This window comes from Aethalodelphis obliquidens, unplaced genomic scaffold (genome assembly GCF_003676395.1).
Source record: "Aethalodelphis obliquidens isolate GAN/ISIS:26980383/991018 unplaced genomic scaffold, ASM367639v1 scaffold43, whole genome shotgun sequence".
NCBI lineage: Eukaryota > Metazoa > Chordata > Mammalia > Artiodactyla > Delphinidae > Aethalodelphis > Aethalodelphis obliquidens.
The window spans coordinates 5,526,934-5,549,547 of NW_020837987.1; the positions used below are offsets into that span (position 1 = coordinate 5,526,934).

The 22,614-nt window shown below is 50.3% G+C and overlaps 2 protein-coding genes across 4 annotated transcripts; both read left to right on the plus strand.

The window, feature by feature from the left end:
• The first annotated feature begins 8,417 nt into the window (after nt 1-8,417).
• RBM42 (RNA binding motif protein 42) lies at nt 8,418-16,016 on the plus strand. 3 transcript variants are annotated; one of them, XM_027078996.1, is made up of 10 exons: nt 8,418-8,684; nt 8,920-9,064; nt 10,366-10,450; nt 10,546-10,620; nt 12,137-12,202; nt 12,280-12,455; nt 12,950-13,282; nt 13,601-13,718; nt 15,481-15,675; nt 15,767-16,016. In XM_027078996.1, exons 1-10 carry the CDS (start codon nt 8,557-8,559, stop codon nt 15,877-15,879), a joined length of 1,434 nt encoding a protein of 477 aa, XP_026934797.1. In that variant the 5' UTR covers nt 8,418-8,556; the 3' UTR covers nt 15,880-16,016. The 3 variants fall into 3 exon arrangements, with proteins under 3 accessions (XP_026934797.1, XP_026934799.1, XP_026934798.1); XM_027078997.1 differs by having other exon boundaries at nt 8,484-8,684; nt 12,301-12,455; XM_027078998.1 differs by lacking the exon at nt 12,137-12,202 and having other exon boundaries at nt 12,301-12,455; nt 15,767-16,010.
• Nucleotides 16,017-18,367: 2,351 nt separating this feature from the next.
• Nucleotides 18,368-22,226, plus strand: ETV2 (ETS variant transcription factor 2). The gene is made up of 7 exons (XM_027079099.1): nt 18,368-18,963; nt 19,857-19,946; nt 20,041-20,154; nt 20,425-20,484; nt 20,741-21,199; nt 21,645-21,757; nt 22,007-22,226. The coding sequence occupies exons 2-7, from the start codon at nt 19,877-19,879 to the stop codon at nt 22,205-22,207; spliced, it is 1,017 nt and encodes a 338-aa protein (XP_026934900.1). The 5' UTR covers nt 18,368-18,963; nt 19,857-19,876; the 3' UTR covers nt 22,208-22,226.
• Nucleotides 22,227-22,614: the final 388 nt, after the last annotated feature.

Genomic DNA, 22,614 nt, shown 5'->3' on the forward strand with positions numbered 1-22,614 from the left:
TGGCTGATTGCCGTCTTGCTCTTATTTTTCAATGTGTCCCTGTCTCTTGCTAGGTTTTTCTCCCAAATGAAGTGAACTTTATACCCAATTTGCCTGGTTCCAGAAGAAATACAAACATAGATGGGGGTTTTATTGGGGTTGCAGTTAGTTTACAAATTAGGGATATTTGACATCTTTGAGATTTTAAACCTGATTTTCCACCTCCCTTCCCATAACTCCTCTCTTGGCCTCCAGAGCACCCTCACTCTCCCAGTTCTCCTCCTATCCCTGGCTACTCTTTCCCAGTCTTTACACATTTGCCTTCCTATGTGCCACCTTAGTGTCCCCCCTCCTTTTCATCTCAGCTCCGAGCCACCCCCCTACTGAACAAGAGGGTCCTTACCCCCATCCTTGCTCAATATTTCTCCATAGCACATCTTCTAACATACTGTTTTACTTTATCTTTTATTGTCCTCAAACAAAATGTGAGCTCCATGTAGGTGAATTCCTCTATAAACTAGAAGTTGGACAAACTTTCCAAAATATGATTTGAAATCCAGATGCAGTAAGGGGAAGTACTGACAAAAAAAATAAAAGAAACTTTTACTTGGTTTAAAAAAAAAAGCAGGGCTTCCCTGGTGGCACAGGGGTTGAGAGTCCGCCTACCGATGCAGGGGACACGGGTTCGTGCCCCGGTCCAGGAAGATCCCACATGCCACGGAGCAGCTGGGCCCGTAAGCCATGGCCACTGAGCCTGCGAGTCCGGAGCCTGTGCTCCACAACGGGAGAGGCCAAAACAGTGAGAGGCCCGGGAACCCAAAAAAAAAAAAAAAAAAAAAAACTAAGAAGAAATGACAAATTGGGGGGAAATGTTTGCAGTTTATAACAAAAGTGTGTGTGTGTGTGTGTGTGTGTAGTGTCAAAGTGGAAAAGAAAAATTCCAAGTCCATGGAAAAATGGGCAAAATATATGAATGGACAGTTCTCAGAAAATATGCTCAAGCTCTCTAAGAGAAAAGCAAATTAAAACCCCACTTTGATACATTTCTCACCTACCAGACTGGGAAAAAGGAAACCTGTAATTTTGGCAGCTCCCTCTGTTGGTAAGGCTATGGGAAACAGCACTCTGATACATCAGTGGATGTGCAATATGGAATATCTGTGGGATCATCTCCAGAAAAACTCTATAAGCATTTATTGGACTTCTCTGGTGGTGCAGTGGTTAAGAATCCGCCTGCCAATGTGGGGGACATGGGTTCGAGCCCTGGTCCAGGAAGATTCCATATGCCGCGGAGCAACTAAGCCCGTGCGCCACAACTACTGAGCCTGCACTCTAGAGCCTGTGAGACACAGCTACTGAGCCCGCGTGCTGCAACTACTGAAGCCCGCGCGCTTAGAGCCCGTTCTCTGCAACAAGAGAAGCCACCGCGATAAGAAGCCTGCACACCACAACGAAGAGTAGTCCCCGCTCGCTGCAACTAGAGAAAGCCCGCGCGCAGCCACGAAGACCCAACGCAGACAAAATAAATAAATAAAATTAATAAAACCCCAAAAATAATAATAAAAATTTTTTTAATTAAAAGAAAACGATATAAGCATTTACTCTTTGCCCAGACAATGCTACTTATAGGAGTCTATCCCAAAGACATTCTGGGTGAAATAAAAGTTGTGCGACCTTGTACAAAACAACTAGATCATATTCTTCAGAAAGTCAGTGGGGGTACAGTGGGGATTGTTTTAGATTAAAAGAGACATGACAACCAAATGCAATGCAAAATCTTGATTGAATCAGGGTGGGGTGTTTTAAGTTTTTTTAAGCATTTGCGTTTGAAAGTACATTTTGGGGTTATTTTTTGGTTTGGAGTGTTGTTTTTTGTGGGGTTTGGGGTTGTTTTTTAATATTTATTTGGCTGCACCAGGTCTTAGTTGTGGCATGTGGGATCTAGTTCCCTGACCAGGGATTAAACCTGGGTCCCCCCGCATTGGGAGTGAGAGTCAGCCACTGGACCACCTGGGAAGTCCCGAAAGTACATTAAAAAATTTTTTTTAATTTATTTTTGGGTGCGTTGGGTCTTCATTGCTGCAGGCGGGCTTTCTCTGGTTGCGGCGAGCAGGGGCTACTCTTCATTGCAGTGGCTTCTCTTGTTGTGGAGCACGGGCTCTAGGCGTGTGGGCTTCGGTAGTTGTGGCTTGGGGGCTCCAGAGTGCAGGCTCAGTAGTTGTGGCGCACGGGCTTAGTTGCTCCGCGGCTTGTGGGATCTTCCCAAACCAGGGCTCAAACCCGTGTCCCCTGCATTGGCAGGCGGATTCTTAACGACTGCGCCACCAGGGAAGTCCCGCGAAAGTACATTTTTGAGTCAACTGGGGAAATTTGAATATGAGAAATGAGAGATTGGTATATTGGATAATACTGTATCTTTATAAAATTTCTTTGGTGTGATAATGGTATCGTGGTTAAGTGGGAGAATGTTCTTAGAGAATGTGTGTTGGAGTATTAAGGATGATGTCTGCAACCTACTTTCAAATAGTCTTATTGTTCATAATAATACTGATTTTTTTTATTTTGGTAAAATACAGTTTAAAATTTTGAGACCCAACATCATATATTTTGAAATTATATATTAGACTAAAGCAAATATGTAGCTATGCTAATGTTACTGGGGACTAAGTTTTTAATGCAAATGAAAAGAGATACACGAGACTTCCCTGGTGGTCCAGTGGCTAGGACTCTGGGCTCCTAGTACAGGGGGCCTAGGTTCGCTCCCTGGTCAGGGAACTAGATCCCACATGCGGCAGCTGGGAGTTCGCATGCCACAACTAAAAATCCCTCATGCTGCAGCTAAAAGATCCCACATGCCACAGCTGAGGATCCCGCACGTGGCGGTGAAGACCCCACCTGCCGCAACTAAGACCCGGCACAGCCAAATAAATAAATAAATATTTTTTAAAAAGAAGAAGAAAAGAGATACAAATATAAAATCAAAGAAGTAATACCCTGTAATCTTTCATTTGAATTGGAAATATTAGAATGAACTCATGGGGTTTTCTCTTTCTAAACTATATATATAATACGTATAATAAATATATATAAATATGTATTATATATATATATATTTCCCTAGCTAAGTCCACGGAAAAGCTCTACATATGACAACGCAGTAACAATGAGCAACTCTAGTGCCCAGGCTGTGGCCTCTAAATACCATTTCTGACTCAAAGGAACCAGGGATCCTTGGGGAAATAGCTGATTCTAGGTCTGGGGCAGGAAATGGGCAAAATGAGTATGAAGCATTTTGTACCAGAGAGCAAGGACGTCCTCCAAAACTACTGGGATTGAGTCAAAAGGACTCAGGAGTCTGTATGAAGGCGTTGCCACTGGCTAAAGATGGGACATTTTGAGCAGCAATTAGAATGACTTCAATGGGGACTTCCCTGGTGGTCCAGTGGTAAAGAATCCGCCTTGCAATGCAGGGGACGCGGGTTTGAACAAAGATCCCACACGCCGCAGGGCAACTAAGCCCGCGTGTCACAACTATAGAGCCCACGCGCCTCAACTAGAGCCCGTGTGCCACAAACTACAGAGCCCACGCGCTCTGGAACCCATGCGCCCCAACTACAGAGCCCACGTGCCCTGGAGCCCGTGTGCCCCAACTAGAGAGAGAAAACCCGCATGCCACAACTAGAGAGAAGCCCGCACACCACAAGGAAGAGCCCGGGCGCCGCAACAAAAGATCCTGCATGCCTCAGTGAAGATCCCACATGCCACAACTAAGACCCGATGCAGCCAAAAAAATAAATTAAATATAAATAAATAAATAAATAAAAATAAATATTTAATAAAAAGAATGACTGCAATGACTTGAAGCACATAAATATGTTTGAAAATGTCAGTTCATATTGATATTCACACACACATTCCTCACTGGTCACCTTTGAACGGTGTTAGTAACCAACTCATTTCTTTCCCCCCCCCCAATATAAAATAGAGAAAGAATCAAGCATTTTCTGTCTTCTTTCCTGTATGTGAAAAAGTAACCCAATTCCTGATAAGGAGGACGTTTATAGAAGTCACTAATAATTTCAGAGAGAATGATAAAATTCGAAAACCACTATCTTCCATATGTTAATAAGTAATAGATACAGGTAATGATGATCAAGTGCTGCTAAAACTATTAATGGAAAGATTGATTGAGCTTTTTAAAATGGATGGAACAGGATGACACTGCTGGTCAATCTTGGCAACACCAAAGGAGTACAACCAGATACCATGTGCTCCTGATGAGATACAGCAGGATTACCTCTTAAGTATTCTTTTACCAAATTAAACCTAAATCTAATCAAGCTTCTGTTACTGCAATAAATAAGCAAGGGAGAGGAGGCAGCGAGGAACAAGTGAAACAACATAATTAGTTAAATCCAAAATGTGAGACGTCCTATAGGACAATTGATCAGTTTCTGCAGCAAATAGAAGACAAAAAAAAGAGAGGGTGGGGGGAGAAAGAGAAAGAAAAGGGGGAGGAAGAAAAAGGCAGGAGATGGGAAATTTTCAGGTTAAAAAAAAGACTTTAATAGGATTTTAAAAGCTGGAACAATTTGAGCAACAAAATAACTAAAGTGTAATTGTATAATAACCGAAAGTATAGAATATCCATGAGTCCATACTGATACAAGTGATTTAATAACGAAATAAAGGGGGTACAATAGACATCCCTTGTGCAAAAGAATTCCAAATAATTTATGTAGATATCTCACTCTCACGGAGGTGGAACTTAACTACTCCACTCCTTAAGTATGGGCTGTGCATAGTAAATTCCTTCCAAAGAGCATAAAAAGAGAGTTTTTAATTTATTTTTTATAAATTTGTTTATTTGTTTGTTTGTTTTTGGCTGGGTTGGGTCTTCGTTGCTGTGCGCGGGCTTTTCTCTAGTTGCGGCGAGCGGGGGCTACTCTTTATTGCAGTGCGTGGGCTTCTCATTTGCGGTGGCTTCTCTTGTTGAGGAGCACGGGCTCTAAGCACGCGGGCTCAGTAGTTGTGGCTCGCGGTTTCTAGAGCGCAGGCTCAGTAGTTGTGGCGCACGGGCTTAGATGCTCCGCGGCATGTGGGATCTTCCTGGACCAGGGCTCAAACCCGTGTACCCTGCACTGGCAGGCGGATTCTTTTTTTTTTTTTTTTTTAACATCTTTATTGAAGTATAATTGGTTTACAATGTTGTGTTAGTTTCTGCTGTATAACAAAGTGAATCAGCTATATGCATATATATATATCCCCATATTCCCTCCCTCTTGCATCTCCCTCCCACCCTCCCTATCCCAACCCTCTAGATGGTCACAAAGCACCGAGCTGATCTCCATGTGCTAAGCAGCTGCTTCCCACTAGCTATCTATTTTACATTTGGTAGTGTGTATATGTCAATGCTACTCTCTCACTTCGTCCCAGCTTAACCTTCTCCTTCCCTGTGTCCCTCAAGTCCATTCTCTACATCTGCGTCTTTATTCCTGTCCTGCCCCTAGGATCATCAGAACCTTTTTTTTTTTAGATTCCATATATATGTGTTAGCATATGGTATTTGTTTTTCTCTTTCTGACTTACTTCACTCTGTATGACAGACTCTAGGTCCATCCATCTCACTACAAATAACTCAATTTCGTTTCGTTTTATGGCTGAATAATATTCCATTGTATGCGTGTGCCACATCTTCTTTACCCATTCATCTGTCGATGGACACTTAGGTTGTTTCCATGTCCTGGCTATTGTAAATAGTGCTGCAATGAACATTGTGGACATGACTCTTTTTGAATTATGGTTTTCTCAGGGTATGTGCCCAGTAGTGGATTGCTAGGTCATATGGTAGTTCTATTTTTAGTTATTTAAGGAAACTCCATACTGTTCTCCATAGTGGTTTTATCAGTTTACACGCCCACCAATAGTGCAAGAGGGTTCCCTTTTCTCCACACCCTCTCCAGCATTTATTGTTTGTAAATTTTTTGATGATGGCCATTCTGACCGGTGTGAGGTGATACCTCATTGTAGTTTTGATTTGCATTTCTCTAATGATTAGTGATGTTGAGCATCCTTTTATGTGTTTGTTGGCAATCTCTATATCTTCTTTGGAGAAATGTCTATTTAGGTCTTCTGGCCATTTTTGGATTGGGTTGTTTGTTTTTTTGATATTGAGCTGCATGAGCTGGCAGGCAGATTCTTAACAACTGCGCCACCAGGGAAGCCCAGGGAGTTTTTATTTTATTTTTTAATTTTTATTTATTTATTATTTTTGGCTATGTTGGGTCTTCATAGCTGCGCACGGCTTTCTCTAGTTGCAGCGAGGGGGGGCTACTCTTCGTTGCAGTACGTGGGCTGCTCATTGCGGTGGCTTCTCTCGTTGCGGAGCACGGGCTCTAGAGCGCGCGGGCTTCAGTAGATGCAGCACGTGAGCTCAGTAGTTGTGGCTCATGGGCTTCGTTGCTCCGCGGCATGTGGGATCTTCCTGGACCAGGGCTCGAACCCGTGTCCCCTGCATTGTCAGGTGGATTCTTAACCACTGCGCCACCAGGGAAGCCCCCAGGGAGTTTTTAAAAAGTAATTTTATAATAAAGAAATCTGACAAGTGCTACTTCAGGAGATCAAAGTTAACAATAATAATTCATGTTGATAGTATGTAGCCTTGGTATGATATGATGAAAATTGCACTTTACCTCTGTGGTCTCCCTCCCCCGCCCAAAAAAAGCATAACCCCAGCCTAATAATGAGAAAAACATCAGACAGATACCAAATGAGGAACATTCTACAAAATACGTGACCAGTACTCAAAACTATCAAAGTCATGAAAAAGAAAGAGTAGGAAATTGTCACTGGCAAGAAGAGCCTAACGAAACAAGGCAACTAAATGTTATGTGTTATCCTGGATGGGATGCTTAAACAGAAAAGAGATTAGGTAAACACTAGGAAAATTGAATAAAGTGTGGACTCTAGTTAATAATTTTTTAAGGCATCCTATTCTTATAACATCTCTAACACAGAAGCAAACAAAGTATTTTAACAAAGCATTCATTTATGCTGATTCAAACTGGAGCTTCAAGAAACCAAGGCAAGCGGTAACATTAAGTTTTGTTTTTGTTTTTACTATTTATTTATTTTGGCTGCGTTGGGTCTTCGTCGCTGCACGCGGGCTTTCTCTAGTTGCGGCAAGCGGGGGCTGCTCCTTGTTGCGGTGCACGGGCTTCTCACTGCAGTGGCTCCTCTTGCTGCAGAGCACAGGCTCTAGGCGAGAGGGCTTCAGTAGTTGTGGTGTACAGTCTTCAGTAGTCGTGGCTCGCGGGCTCTAGAGCGCAGGCTCAGTAGTTGTGGCTCACGGGCTTTGTTGCTCCACGGCATGTGGGATCGTCCCAGACCAGGGCTCAAACCCGTGTCCCCTGCATTGGCAGGCGGATTCTTAACCACTGAGCCACCAGGGAAGTCCCCAGTATAAAGACATTTTGAGGCAGAGAAAATTGAACTCAGTCTGGGTGTTAGATGATACTAAGATACCCATTTTCTTGGGTGTGAAAATGCTGTTTTTGTTTTGTTTCGTTTCCTTTTAAATACTCCTTATGTTAGAGAGACATCATGAAGCTATTATGGGTGAATTGATAGACGTCTGGAATTTGCTATAATGTAGAGCAAAAAAATAAAAGAAGTATAGACGAAACAAGAAGGGTAGAATATTAGTAATTGTTGAGAGGTACGTGGATGTTCATTCTCCCTACTGTTGTGTATTTTTGAAAATATTCATAAAACATTTTGAGGACTAAAAAAAAAAGAGGGGTCAGCTGTATCCCTAGAAAGCACAGACACCGAAACTATACGCGTGACCTTATGAGGTGACGCACTTGACTACTGTCTCTCGGCCTTTGCATGAACTGTATTCCTCCTACCCAGAATCTCTCTCATTTTCATCCAGCAGAAGTTTTCAGACGTCACCTCCTCCAGGAAGCCTGAGTCAGGCACCTCATCTGAGCTTCCCACATCATGTCCCTGTTTTTTCTGGGACTCACTGTCTGGTAGCGTGTCCGTCTACCTCAGAGTGGGCGACCACGGCCCCCAGCTATACCCAGCCTCGTCCTGCCCTGGGATCATTCGGATTTCAGTGTGTTTTAAAACTTCCGGAACGGGCCTCGCGGTGGCAAGGGTGGGACCTCCGAACTTTCCTGAGTTCTTAAAGATCAAGTTTCCACTTCAGGAACGGGGACAACTGACTTTACAGTACTTTCATTAGCCCGTGTTCCTTCAGGTAGGCGTGGTGGTCTCGCTCGGCTGCACTCTCATAGACTCAGAGTCTTCCGTAAAACTCGTTTTTCCGGCACTCTGATTGGCCTATACTCCTTCTTGGGGCGGGCCCTTCGGGTGTGGCCGGGTTCTCATTGGCCTTAGATCCCTGTTGACGAGCCCCGTTGGCGCATTATGTCATGTACCGGCGCCCGTCACTCTCGCTGAGACGTCATCCGCTGGCGCCCACCCTGACGAAGCCAGGGAGTACACAGCGGAACCGGCGGAGGCGACTGAGTTGAGGCGGTAGTAGTGGCGACAGCGACGGCAGCAGCGATGGCCGGGGCGGGGCCAGCCCCGGGACTCCCGGGTGCAGGAGGACCTGTGGTCCCGGGCCCTGGTGCTGGCATCCCGGGCAAGAGCGGCGAGGAACGCTTGAAGGAGATGGAGGCGGAGATGGCCCTGTAAGGCCCGCGACAGGGCGCGATAAGAGCCGTCCCACAGCCAGAGCCCTGGACCCTCCAGGCCACGATAGGCCCGACAGATGGCTCTATCTTGGGGAAATGGGACTTTCGGGATTGTGGGGGCGGGAGTAAGAAGGAGAGCTTGGCAGGGGTGAAGGCGCTGTCGCGATGTACCCAGCGTTCCAGAATTGGTGCAAGGTCCTGAGCTGTGGTGTCTGTCCTGCCCCCACCCCAGGTTTGAGCAGGAAGTTCTGGGGGCTCCGGTTACAGGAATCCCAACTGCTGTGCCTGCGGTGCCCACCGTCCCCACGGTAGAAGCAATGCAAGTCCCAGCAGCTCCTGTGATCCGCCCAATTATCGCCACCAACACATACCAGCAGGTACGGCTGAACTAACGCATATAATAGAGCACGTTGCCTCTGAACACAGTGTTTGTATACAGAGAGCTATTAACATGTTGGCTTGTTGATTAATTAGTGTGACAAATATTTCAGGTGCCGGGCATTGAGGACACAGTAGTGACTAAGACAAACAATATTTCTGCCCTTTGGGAGCTTTTATTCTAGATCATGTTGGTCAGTAGAACTTTCTACAATGATGGAAATGTTCTGTATTTATTTAAAATTCATACTAAAATTAAATAGTTCCTCAGTATCATTAGTCACATTCAAGTGTTTTATAGCTAAGTATATATGAGTAGTGAAGAGAGAGACTACTAAAAAGAGAACAAGTAAATGAAACTTGTTCATTCTCTCAACAGATAATTTTCCAGTGCCTTTTCTGCACTAGGTACTATTCTAGACATTAGGCATATAGCAGAGAACAAAACAGAAAAACAATCACTACCTTTTTGGAGTTTACATTTTACTACTGAGAGACAGGTCAAAGTAGAGTAAGAAAGGCAGAGGTTTATCAGCGCGATCAGGAAAGGCCTTTCTGAGGAGGTGACATTTACGCAGATATAAAGGGCATGATTGAGGGAACCAGGCAGATATCTGGGGGAAGAGTATTCCCAGCAGAGAGAACTGCCAATGCAAAGGCCATGAGGTAGGTGCATACCTGACATGTTCAAGGACCAGCAGGGAGAATAGTGTGGCTGGAATGCAGTGAGCAAGGGAGAGGGTGGGAGGAGAACAGCACAGAGAGGTGGTAGAGACAGATCTAGCAGGACCTTGTTGGTCATCACAAGGACCTTGGTTTTTACTCTGAGATGGGAAGCAGTTGAAGGGTTTTGAGCAGTGAGGTGATGTGATCCAACTTAGATGTCACCAGGGTCGCTCTGGCTGTGTTTGGAGAACAGACTATAGGGGGCCAGGGCAGAGTCAAGGAATCTGAGGAAGAGGCTACCATAATACTCTAGGCAAGAGATAATGGTGGCTTGGACCAGGGTGATGGCACGAGAGAGAAGGAGGACACGCTAGACATAATTTCAGGTAGTGCTAAGTGCTTTGGGGAAGATGAAGCAGGATGATGAGAGAAGTTGCAACTGGGAGGGGCTAAGGACACCTTCGGCTAGTGTGGTCCCAAAAGCCTCTCTGAAAAGTGATGTTTTAGCCGAGACCAAGAGTTTGATAGATAGCCACAGAGTGCAAAGAAGAAACCCTCGGCCTCCCAGGTGAGCCTGCCAGGGCAGCTTGGGGGCACTGAATCAGGCCTCTCACCCAAGCCTCCTCTCCAACAGGTCCAACAGACTCTGGAGGCCCGAGCAGCCGCTGCAGCCACAGTGGTTCCTCCCATGGTGGGTGGCCCACCTTTTGTGGGCCCAGGTAAGTAAGGAGTGGTGGAGTGAGGGAGGCAAGGTGGTGAAAAAGGGATGCCTGGGACTTTCCTCCAACCATCCTCATCTCTCCCCTCCCAACAGTTGGCTTTGGTCCTGGTGATCGGAGTCACCTGGACAGTCCAGAGGCTCGAGAAGCCATGTTCCTGCGGCGAGCAGGTAGGTCTGGGGCCAGGAAATCCCACATTCCACCAAGCACTCTTGTTTCAACTACTTCACCCTCTCCATTTCATCCCCATGATGTCATTGTCTTTCTAAAGCATAAACCTGATCGTGTACTTTGTCAGTTTGGCATTAGTAAGGCTTCACTTGATCACTGCAAACCAACCCCCTTACTGTCACTCCTAATCCTTACGCTTTGCTATGTTTCTTCATAGCACTTCATGCTTTAGAACAGTTGTACAATTTATTTATTATGGTTATCATCTTTTGCTTTCTCTAAAATATAAGGTCCATGCCAGCTAGTAAGTATTACGTGCTCTCTGTTGATGGGATGAACAAACCATCAAACAAGCACCTGTGCTCCTCACCTGTCAGTCAAGACCCTATATCACCCAGCCCCTTGCAGAGAGAGATCCGCATTTCCTCCTCAGGAGCCCCAAACATTGCTGGGATATACCAGCAGGGCTCTTGTTGAGATCCCTTCTCTCCCCTGCTCATTGTCGCCCAACTTTAATCTTCCAAAACCTATCAACTAAACCCAAATCAAGCTAACCAAAATCAACTAAAATCTATCCTCTCCACAGGTCACTCACTCCTACTTTGTGTTGTTGAGATGACCTTTATACACACAATTTTTGTGACATTAGTATTTCCTTATGTGTATGAAAAGGGTATGTGTTCTGTAAAGTTCTGGTGTGATCTCTATTAGATTGTACTTGTTAATTGTGCTACTTAAATCCTGTTACACTTTTTTATCTGATATCTGAGAAGGTTTAACACCTCCTACACTTTAGTATGGTTTTGATCAAAGTGCATATCTGACATAGTCCCCTGCCCAGCTTCCAACCCTGCTGTGGCTCCCCAGTGCCCTCCAGAGGACATACACGGTTCAGCCAACAAGACTGCTTGGACGCCTACTGACCTCTTGACCATTCTCCTATGATGCTGTCCAACTCTAACATCCTCTATTACGATTACACTAAACTGAAAAGGGAAAAATTTTTGTTTATAAATGTTCTCCTTGCTAGTAATATTTCCAAACTCACCCTTTGCCTGACCAACTCTTCATTATCCTTTGGGTCTCAGCTTACAGGTCCCTTTCTCCAGGAAGCCTTCTCTAGTCCCCCCGGCATAGGTCTTCTGAGCTCCCACTGCTTCCCGGGCTCCCCACTCCCAGCCTCCATCACTCTGCCTGGGCTTTCCCCCATCCCAGCCCTGATCTCTCTGGCTGTCACTCTGGTGATAGGTCTGCTCTCTCCTGCTCTGGACCAGGAGCTCCCTTAGAGCCCTTGGTCTTTGGTGTGTCCCTAGCATTGCACAGGACAGGGCCAGGCCCAGAGGAAATCATCAGTGGTAAGTTTTTGCTGAATGAACAAATGAAAAGAACCCTGCATCTCCCAGAAGGCTCCCCAGGCTCTTCTCCAGATCTCTTGGTTCTGAGAGTACCCACAAGCACACACCTTGCCCCAAGTGCCCCAGTCCCCCTTGACACACACCCCCATCTCTCCCACAGCTGCGGCCCCCCAGAGGGCCCCTATTCTGCATCCAGCCTTCATCCCTCACGTGCTACAGAGAGCAGGTGAGGGGGCCAGGGTCATCATCCTGCCACGTAACTCCTCCCCAAGCCCTCCGATTTCCCCACTAACACCCTGACAGATTCTGCTCTTTCTTCCACAGCAGGTGGCCCCCGCCCTATGGCTCTGCGGCCCCCTCACCAGGCCCTCGTGGGCCCCCCTCTGCCTGGCCCCCCTGGACCACCTATGATGCTGCCACCGATGGCTCGGGCCCCAGGGCCCCCTCTTGGCTCCATGGCTGCTCTGAGGCCTCCTCTGGTGAGTGTGTACAGGGAACTGAGGGTCAGAGGTGCAGTGGGCAGGGAGGCCCTCATCCTGGCCCGGTGGGCTGTGTCCACCAAGTCCGCCTTTCCTGTGGCTTTTCATGTCTCTGCCTTCTCACTCTCTGACTTTGTCTCTGTCTTTCCCTCTTTCCTTCTGTGGCCATATCTTTCTGTTTTTTTCTTTTTATAAGGAAAGTATAGAGAGAAAACACAAGTTACAGGTGTACTTCTCTCTCTGTATCTCTATTTTTCCTTTGATTGTCTCTGTTTTTCTGTCTTCATGTCTTTTTTTGTCCCTATGTCTGTCTGTCTCTCTGCCTGTGTTTCTCTATCCCTGTGTTTGTCTCTAACTAGAGACTCCTTTCCCTGTCTAGGTATCTCTTGCCTGCTCTCTGGTGCCCAGGTCCTTGCTCTGTTGTACAGGATGGAGGTGGTAGTGAGGTCTGAGCCTGTGATCTGGCCCCCCTCATGCCCTCCTTTTTCCTACAGGAAGAGCCAGCAGCACCCCGAGAGCTGGGCCTCGGCCTGGGGTTGGGCCTGAAAGAGAAGGAGGAGGCTGTGGTGGCAGCAGCGGCCGGGCTGGAGGAGGCTGGCGCAGCGGTGGCTGTGGGGGCAGGGGGCACCCCAGCTGGCCCTGCAGTCATTGGGCCCAGCCTGCCACTGGCCCTGGCCATGCCTCTGCCCGAGCCTGAGCCACTGCCCCTGCCACTGGAAGTTGTGCGAGGCCTACTGCCCCCGCTGCGCATTCCTGAGCTCCTGTCCCTGCGTCCGAGACCCCGGCCCCCTCGGCCTGAACCACCCCCTGGCCTCATGGCTCTTGAGGTAGGCAGGGAGCAGAGCAGTGGGGGCACAGAAAGGGCTGATTGGGCAGACAGGAGCCCAGGGGCTTCTTCACGCAGAAACACATGTCATCTTCTATCTGTGGAGGTAGGAGGGACCCAGGAAATTGGAGGGGTTGGGAGGACATGGGGAAGAGGGAGGCAGACACACACATCTGACACCCAGCAGCACATCCAGTGCCCCAGCTATGGAGGCGGGAGGACCGGGTGGGCAGAGGAAAGTGGTGGAACATGAAGAGGGCATATGGGTCCAGCAGACTCCAGCATCAAGCCCTTTGCACCCCATCCCTTTCCTCTGCAGGTCCCAGAGCCTCTAGGTGAGGACAAGAAGAAAGGAAAGCCAGAGAAATTGAAACGCTGCATTCGCACAGCAGCTGGGAGCAGCTGGGAGGACCCCAGCCTGCTGGAGTGGGATGCAGGTAAGTGGGCTCGAGTGCGGGATCTGTGCTGCTCCACCAAGGGAAGGCGACCCAGGTAACTGCACACCTCTCTGTAGGGCCCACCTACAGAGTGGGTTAGCCCACCCCGGGGAGAGCCAGACTAGGACACTGGGGGGGCAGGCCCTTGCCCGGCCACTGAACAGAACTTGGTGGAGGGGATTGGCATCTAGGACCTTCTGGCCTCTGTTTCATTCATGAGGGGCCTGGCTTGCTAAAAGTGAAAGAGCATTCTTTTGTCTCCTAACTTTTTATGAAAAATTTTAATACTGAACTGCACAGTTAACAACTATATATCTACCACCTAGATTCAGCGATTAACACTTTGCTGTATTCACTTTAACTCTCCATGTGTTTGTATCTTTTTTTGGTTTTTGCTCAGTCATTTGAAGTAAATTATAAATGACGTTATCACTTCACTACTAAATACCTCAGTATTCATCTCCTAAGAAAAGTGATATTTTCTTTCATATCATTACACAATTAACACATCTAAGAAAATTAACAATAATTCTGTGGCATCTCATATTCTGTTTATATTCATATTTTCCCAGTTGTCCCAAAACTATATTATAGCTGTTTTTCCCCCGAATGAGAATACATGCAGTTTTGTGTCACTACATTATCTTTTAATGAGAATTGTCACCCTCCCACTGCTTTGTCTTATGTATAATAGTTTTTTGATGTGTTCAGACTGGTTGGTTTGTAGAAGGTCCTACCCTTTGTCAGATCATTTCTGCCTAGGGTAAACTAACTTGTTCTCAGAGAGTGTCCTCAGTCACCACCAGAGCTATGGGGCAGCCACAGCGGTAGCCAAGGAGAGGGGCCTGCCTCCCATCCTAGTCTTTGACTTCTGCCTCTTTCCCTGGGACCGTCTACCCACCCCAGGCCAGAGCCATGGTAGCGCCGGCCCAGATGTGGCCAGTGCAGGCTGTAGGCCCTAGTTCTGTGACCTTGGGCAAGTCGCTTAGCCCTTCAAGCTTCATTTTCCTCATCTCCAGCAAGGGGATGGTAATAGTATATGCTCATGCGGGAAGGGATTCTTGGGCTTGAGCACATTTGGTCGAGGTTCAGGCCCAGCCCAGGGGATATGTCCAGGAATGGCAGCTGAAGTTGGCCTTGGAGAAGAATCAGGCAGTATGTTCAGGTTTAAGGGACTCAAGGGGGCTTAGAGTGGGCTTTGCAGAGGAAGCAGAGCTGAGGAACGATGAATTCTGTGGTACCGGGGTGCCATTATGGGAGCCAGTGGGTGTCAGGGGCCCAGGGAATGTCCATGGGGAGGTGTTCAGGAGACCAAAGGATGCTGTGGGCTTGGAGGACAGGCCAGGGCTGGGATGACGAAGGTAGGGGCTTCATCGAGGGAATGGGAGAGCTGGCCCTGGGGTGGGGCAGGGCAGGGCAGTTAGTTAAAAGTGAGGACTCTGGAGCCAGATGCCTGAGTTCCTGTCCCAGCTCTGCCGCTTCCTGATTAACTTGGGGCGGGTGACTTGACCTCTCTGTGCCTTGGTGTAAAGGGTTGTTGAGAGTGCCAGATGTGCTAGAACCTCATGGGTGCTTAGCAGAGAGCCTAGCACAGGGTAAATACTATACAGGCATTGGCTGTTATGACCAAGAGGGCCCCAGGCAGAGACTGCAGGGCATACTGAGGAAGAGGGCTTGGTGATGTTTCCAGAGAAGGTGGGGTCATTTAAATAAGACTGAGCCAGACATCTGTATCCTCTGACCTCCTCTCTCCCAACCCCAGATGACTTCCGAATCTTCTGTGGGGATCTGGGCAATGAGGTGAATGATGACATCTTGGCACGAGCCTTCAGCCGCTTCCCATCCTTCCTTAAGGCTAAGGTGATCCGCGACAAGCGCACGGGCAAAACCAAGGGCTATGGCTTCGTCAGCTTTAAGGACCCCAGCGACTATGTGCGCGCCATGCGTGAGATGAATGGTGGGTGCAGCCTTCCCTAGGGTCAGTGGGCATGGCAGGCATCTGGCCTGAGCCTGACCCCAAGCCTGACCATGAACCCTCCCTCCCACAGGGAAGTATGTGGGCTCACGCCCCATCAAGCTGCGCAAGAGCATGTGGAAGGACCGGAACCTGGACGTGGTGCGCAAGAAGCAAAAGGAGAAGAAGAAATTGGGCCTGAGATAGGGTCTGTGGCTGGGCACCCGCTCCCACCCGGCCGGGCGCTGGCTCCTCCCCACAGTTCTTTGGGAAATCCTCAACTATCCACCCACCCATCCTCCCCAAAACCAGTTTCAATAAATTTACGTTCATTTCCATCCTTGGCTAGGCTTGGAAGCACTCTTTGGGGGGCAGGGCTTAGCATCCCCCACTCTGGGAATAGTGGGGAGCCTTGAAAGTTTACTCAAACATGCAGATGGGCATTTTTCGGTCCCTGCTGCATGCCCCTTACATCTTCTTGAAACCTCTTAAGTGCACGTCCAGTGCAGCCTATTCCACAGAGGAGGAAGTAGAGGCTTAGGGCAAGGCCGAAGCCAAGCAGAGGCTCAAACCTGTGGTCTTCTGACTCCACCCTGTGTTCTCAGCACCAAGATAAGGGGGTCTTCTGGGCCCTGCCCTTCTGGAGCTCACACCTTCCAGGCTTTCATCCATTCAGCAGACTCTCATCAAGGGCCTGGACAGTGCTGGGGACACAATGGTGACTTAAACAGCCACAGGCCCTGTTCCCTCCAAGTTCATGGTCCAGTGGCAGAAGATAGGGCTGTAGCCAGACAGTCACAGCCCAGAGTGATCAGGGTTGGGATGGGAGCCATCCTGGGAGTCAGGGAGGGGCTTCCTCAAGGCACTGGCCACTTCTGAGACTCTCATTCTCTTCCTGTTTTTCTCTCTCCTAGTCTCTGCAGTTGTCACCCTCTAGGTCTCTGAGACTGTTTTCTAGTTTCTTTACTCTGCCAAAATCCAGCCAACTTCTGCTCTATCTCTTTGTTTCTCTGTGCCTCCTTCTCTGTTTCTCTGTGAGTGCCCCTCTGTTTCTTGTCTCTTTCTAAGTGTCTGTATCTCTCTGAGTCTCTCTTCTCTCTCTCTGCATCTGTAAGTCTCTCCCCAACTCCTGTTTCTCAGCTCCACGCTTGTCTCTGCCTGTCTGAAGAAGTGTCCATGCAGGAACTTGAATGCCAAACTGGGAGCTTAGACTTTACCCTGAAAGCAGCCAGCCTTGAGAAGCTGAGACAAAGTTCAAGCAGGGGACTAGCATCACAGATTTGCACTTTAGAAAAATCTGGGGTTCTGGAAGTAGGCTGGAGCAGTGACCAGGCAAAGGAGGGAGATGGCATGGGGAGGGGATGAGGGCCTCCCTGGGACATAGCCGTCAGAACCCCTGATTGGGAGAGGGCTTGGGAGGGAGGGGAGAAACAATGCCAAGGCTTCTCAGGGAAGCCAGTTACCCAGGAAAGGTGTCAAATTTCCTCAGTTCCTGTCTTCCTCCCTTACTGCCCCCTCTGACGTCACATTTTCCAGTCTGGTTAGAGGGGTGAGGGCCTCCCATCAATGGCAGGAAGTACCCTTCAGCCCCCTGCCACCTGGGCTGGACCACCCTCAAACCCCATCCCCACATCACTAGCCCTCCCTACTCCTGACCCTCTTCTATTCACTGCAGGCAAAGGAGGAGATGGAAAGAAGAATGATTCCAGAAAGGTGGGTTTTAAATGTGTGCATTTAAGTCCTGAGGGGAGACAGAAAAAGATCAATGGGGTTGAGAGACAGAGGGACCAAAATGGAAGGGATGTAGTGAGCAGAGACAGAGAGGTGGGAAGGGAGACAGGAAGAGACGAGAATTGTGGGTCTGAGGCAGTACAATGGGAAGGCAGATGGGGAAAAAACCCAGGGAGGGAAAGAGATGGAAACAGATAAGGAGATAGGGAGAGAGACAGAAACACTTAAAGACAGGTGGGGAGGGACTGAGACATCAGAAGAGACTTGGGGGGATTCCCTGGGGTCCAGTGGTTAGGACTCCTTGCTTTCACCTCTGAGGGTGCAGGTTCAACCCCTGGTCAGAGAACTAAGATCCCACAAGCTGTGAGGTGTGGCAAAAAAAAAAAAAAAAGTTGGGGAAAAAAAAAAAAAAAAGTTACTGCAGTCAGGCCTGGTACAACAGAGACCCAGGGCCAGGGACGTCAACCCAGGGCAGAGAGACATGGAGAGACAGACACATACAGACAGGAGAGAGGCCAGCTTCAGGGAGAGGAGGCTCCAGGCCTGGTGGGGCACAGCAGGTGGAGACTCCTTTCAGACCCCTGGGTTAGATGGATGGAGGGACTGGTGATGCCCGAGGGCTCTGTGGTTCAACCAGCGCTGGGTCCAATCCCAGGAGCCCCAGACCACCCACTGTGTGACCTAGTAAGTTGCTCTTCCTGTTGAGGCCCAGTTTCCCTCGTGTAACAATGAAGGGCAGTGCCCACGCCCCCCACTCCTCCCACCCCCAGAATGGCAAGTGGTTAGTGATTGAACTAGGTGAATATTGGAAATGGCCCATATTAAAGAGGTTATTTTTGTTTTTGTTTTTGTTTCTGTGGTACGCGGGCCTCTCACTGTTGTGGCCTCTCCCGTTGCGGAGCACAGGCTCCGGACGCGCAGGCTCAGTGGCCATGGCTCACAGGCCTAGCCGCTCCGCGGCATGCGGGATCTTCCCGGTCCAGGACACGAACCCGTGTCCCCTGCATCGGCAGGAGGACTCTCAACCACTGCGCCACCAGGGAAGCCCTAAAGAGGTTATTTTTAATGGTAAATATTTACTTATCAATATTGCAGGATGGGTACAAGCACAGGCTCTGAAGCCAAGCTACCAGGGTTTAGGGTTGCCAGATTTAGGAAATAAAAATACAGGGCACCTAGTTAAATTTGAACTTAAGACAAACAACAAATAATTTTTTAGTATAAGTGTGTCCCAAATATTGCACGTGTGCATGTACATGTCGCAAGTATACATGGTTTGTTTTTTTGCTGAATCATTGGAAACAAGTTACAGACACAACACTTCACCCCTAAATATCTCAGTGTTCCTTATAGAGATAGCTTTCATATCATAATACCATCATCACATCTAAGAAAATGACTAATTCTATATCTCATATTCAGTTCATATTCAAATTTCCCCATTTGTCCTGAACTGTTATTAGTAGGGAAGGGCATGGATTCTGGAGATGAAGAAAAGTGGAAGGAATTCCTCCTCAATTTCCCCTTTCATAAAATCGGGATAAGACTAGTACCTACCTGGTAAGCGGATTAAACAAAGGCCCAGAGCACAGCCGGTGGCATGTAATGAGCCCCCAATAAATGTTAGCTATTATTATCACTGTTGTTATTGTTCATACTGTTGTTGCTACTGTCCTCGGAAGCAGCCCCAGGACTTCCCCTCAAAGCCCTCAGAAGGGGAGAAGTGGGCCTGGTGGAGGATCCCAGGTCAACCTACCCCCACAGGCCCCCTGTGGATTGTGACGTCTGCCCACCAGGGGTCTGGCCGGAAATCCCCCTTCCTGTTGCAGATAAGCCTGGCGCAGCCCAGCTGACCCCAGGCTCTCCTCCCCCACCACCTCCCGTGTCACAGGATCGAGTCCCCAAGCCCCCCCCCCCACGCCCCAGTCACCCCGGAAACACCCCTCCTCACCCGGGTCTCTCCCAGCCCGCTGTTTGCCAAGCTCCTGTTCAAGTCCAAGCCACCCCTGCAGCAGGACAGCCAAAGCTACCATGGAGGCGGATGGCCATCTCTGGGGGCAGAGGGGAGTGGGGCAGGGGTGACACAGCTCGGCCCCGCCTCAGCCCCTGCAACTCGACCCCCGCTGCGACCCCCAGCTCTGACGTCTTGGAAAATTCCCTCCTGCCCAGGCCCCTGGGGGGAGGGGGTGCATGGTATGAAATGGGGCTGAGACCCCCGGCTGAGGGCAGAGGGACCTGCCAGAGGTGAGCTGTGAACTGGGGACTGGAAGTCTGGGTGTCTGGGGGCCCTTAACTCCTGGTCTGAGAGAAAAGGACACTGGAGGCCAACAATCCAGGGTCCTGGGGAAGGAGGGAGCAGAGGCCTGGACTCCTCTGTCTGAGTGAAGCAAGGGATGGGGCTCAGACTCCAGGGTCCCTAAGCTCACCCTGGGCCCTTTTTTTTTCTGACCCAGAATATTCACAGCGAGCAGCCATGGATTTGTGGAACTGGGATGAAGCATCAGCACAGGAAGTGCCCCTGGGGAGCAGGCTGTCAGGTCTGGGTAGGCTGCTGGGGCTGAGACAATGTGTGTGGGGAGGGTGCTCAGGTGGGCGCCTCCACTGACCCTGACGGGGCTCTAACCTTCTTGCCTGCAGAAGGAGCTGAACTCGACTTCTATTTCCCTGAACTGGCACTCCAAGGGGACACGCTGACAGCGGAGACAGGTTGGAAAAGTGTCTGTGGGCTGGGACCCCTGAGCGCTGGGGAAGGTGAGACGCTGGCTTCTAAGTCTAAGGGAGGAAGGGGGCGTGCCTGGACTCCTGGGGTTGAGCGGGGAGAGGGGTGTGGGCTTGAACTCCAGAGGTTGAAGGAGGAGGGGCCCAGACAGCCTCCTGAGTCCCAGGTCTGAGTGAGTAGGGGCCGGGGGTAATAACTCTCAGTCCCTGACAAATAAAGACCACTGGGTTGAGTGGCTGAGGGGAGTCTCTAATCATTGTGCACACCATCCCCTAAACTCTGCTACGTCCTATCCCTCTCAGGGCTCCCACAGCCGGACTGGGGCTCCGCATTACCGTACCCAGAAGCTCCATGGGGGGCGGGTGAGTGTGTGCGGAGAGGTGGGGGGAGGAGGGGACTGGGGTCCTCCATTGTGACTAGAGGTTTAGACTCCCCGATCTTTGAGGGGGAACGGGGATAGGACGGGGGACGCCTGTGCCCTTAAGGTGGCATGACCGAGATCCTGGAGCGTGGGGCCCCAGGCGCCAGGGCTGCGAGCTTCGACCCCTAGAACCCCCGAGGGGGCCAGGGATCGGGACACCTGGGCTCCTCTCACTTGGGGTCCGTTCGTCCTCACAGAACCCGCCCCTCAGGCTCTTCCGTGGTCGGGAGACTGGACAGACTTGCCGTGCACCGGCTCGGTCCCTTGGAGCCGCGTCTCCCAGGCCCTGGGTCCCGCCCTCTGGGCTGGCTCTGAAGGGGCAGCCGCCCAGAACTGCGCCACCTCCGCGGAAAGTGCCAACTCGTGGTCGGGCGCCCAGGTCGCCGCCAGCTCCACCAGCTGGGACTATTCTGTTGGCCCGGACGGCGCCACCTATTGGGGCAAGAGCCTCGGCGGGGAGCCGCCCGCCGACTCTACCATTTCGTGGGGCGGGCCTGCGGGATCGGACTATACCATCTCCTGGGACTCGGGGCTGCATACAGACTGCACCACCTCTTCGAAGGAGTACCAGACTTCAGATCTCACCACTTCTTCCGAACCGAGCCAGCAGTCGGACCGCGCAACCTTGGCTTGTTACCCCAAAGCTAACCACCGAGGTGAGGTCCAAGACACTTTGTCCCGAGGGAGCGAAGCCGGAGTCTAGTGAGGCGGGGCCTAGGCGCCAAGGGGGCGGGACCGGGAAACTGGCGGGGCTCGAGAGAGGAGGGGGCGGTGGCCCTCCTGTTGGGTCCCCAGGGAGGAGAGGACTAAGACACGGGTAGTCTTCCCGAGAGCAAGGGAGGAGGACCTAGGCTCCTGCATTAGGCAAGAGGAAAGAGATGAGGATGTGGATCCCTGGGTCTCCAAGATGGGGCAGCCAAACTCCTAAATCTCCAAGATGGGGGCCCCGATGCCTGGGTCCCCAAGGCCAACTCTTAGGTCCCTTAGACGGAGGAATCCGGACTCGGTCCCCGAGGAGGAGGGGATCCGGATTCCTGGGTCATCGAAGCGACATGATCTGGGGCCAGGAAACCTGAGTATTCACTTGCCTCCACCCCGCAGGTCCCATTCAGCTGTGGCAGTTCCTCCTGGAGCTACTCCACGACGGGGCGCGTAGCAGCTGCATCCGCTGGACGGGCAATAGCCGCGAGTTCCAACTCTGCGACCCCAAAGAGGTGGGGCAGCCTCCCAGACCCGCTTAGTCCCGCCTGGGTCTCCCTGTGTTCAGTTTAGCCCCACCAGCAGCACTTCGCCTAGTGCTAGGCCCCGCCCTCAGCCTCGCCCTCAACTCCGCCCCGCTCCGCCGGGCCTAACCTCCACGCTGACAGACCAGAACCCCAACCCCGCCCCACCCATCTATTGTCAAGCCCCTCCCACTCCTCACCTCTCCCGCCCCCTCAGACTAAGCCCGGCCTCCGCCCTAGGTGGCGCGGCTGTGGGGCGAGCGCAAGAGGAAGCCCGGCATGAATTACGAGAAGCTGAGCCGAGGTCTGCGCTACTACTACCGCCGCGACATCGTGCGCAAGAGCGGGGGGCGCAAGTACACGTACCGCTTCGGGGGCCGCGTGCCTGGCCTAGTCTATCCCGACTGCGTGGAGAGCGGACAGGGAGCAACGACTCAATAAAAATACACGGTCAAGCATCGTTGTGCGTGCTGTTTGCATCCTTCCCACGGATACTAACTACGTCTGCTAGGGAGCCTGTGTGCACAAGCACACCCACATCGCCTCCACAGCCCCGTGTGATCCCGAAACACACAGGGGGACCTACCGTGTGCTCACTGTGTCGTGGGACACGCAGAGGAATCAGACAGTCCCCACTGGGCCTGCCTACCGTGTGCCTGCCCTGTACTGGGACTTGCACAAGAATCAGACCCAATCACTAACTTTCGAGTTTATTTACTGTCCCCACCTTGAAGAGAGGACTCAGACTCCAAAAAGGGCTTACTGTGTGACCTCCCAGTGCTAGGAACCATCAAGGAATTAGACCTAGTGCTTATGCCCCAAAACCATCTACTCTGTTTCCCCACTCC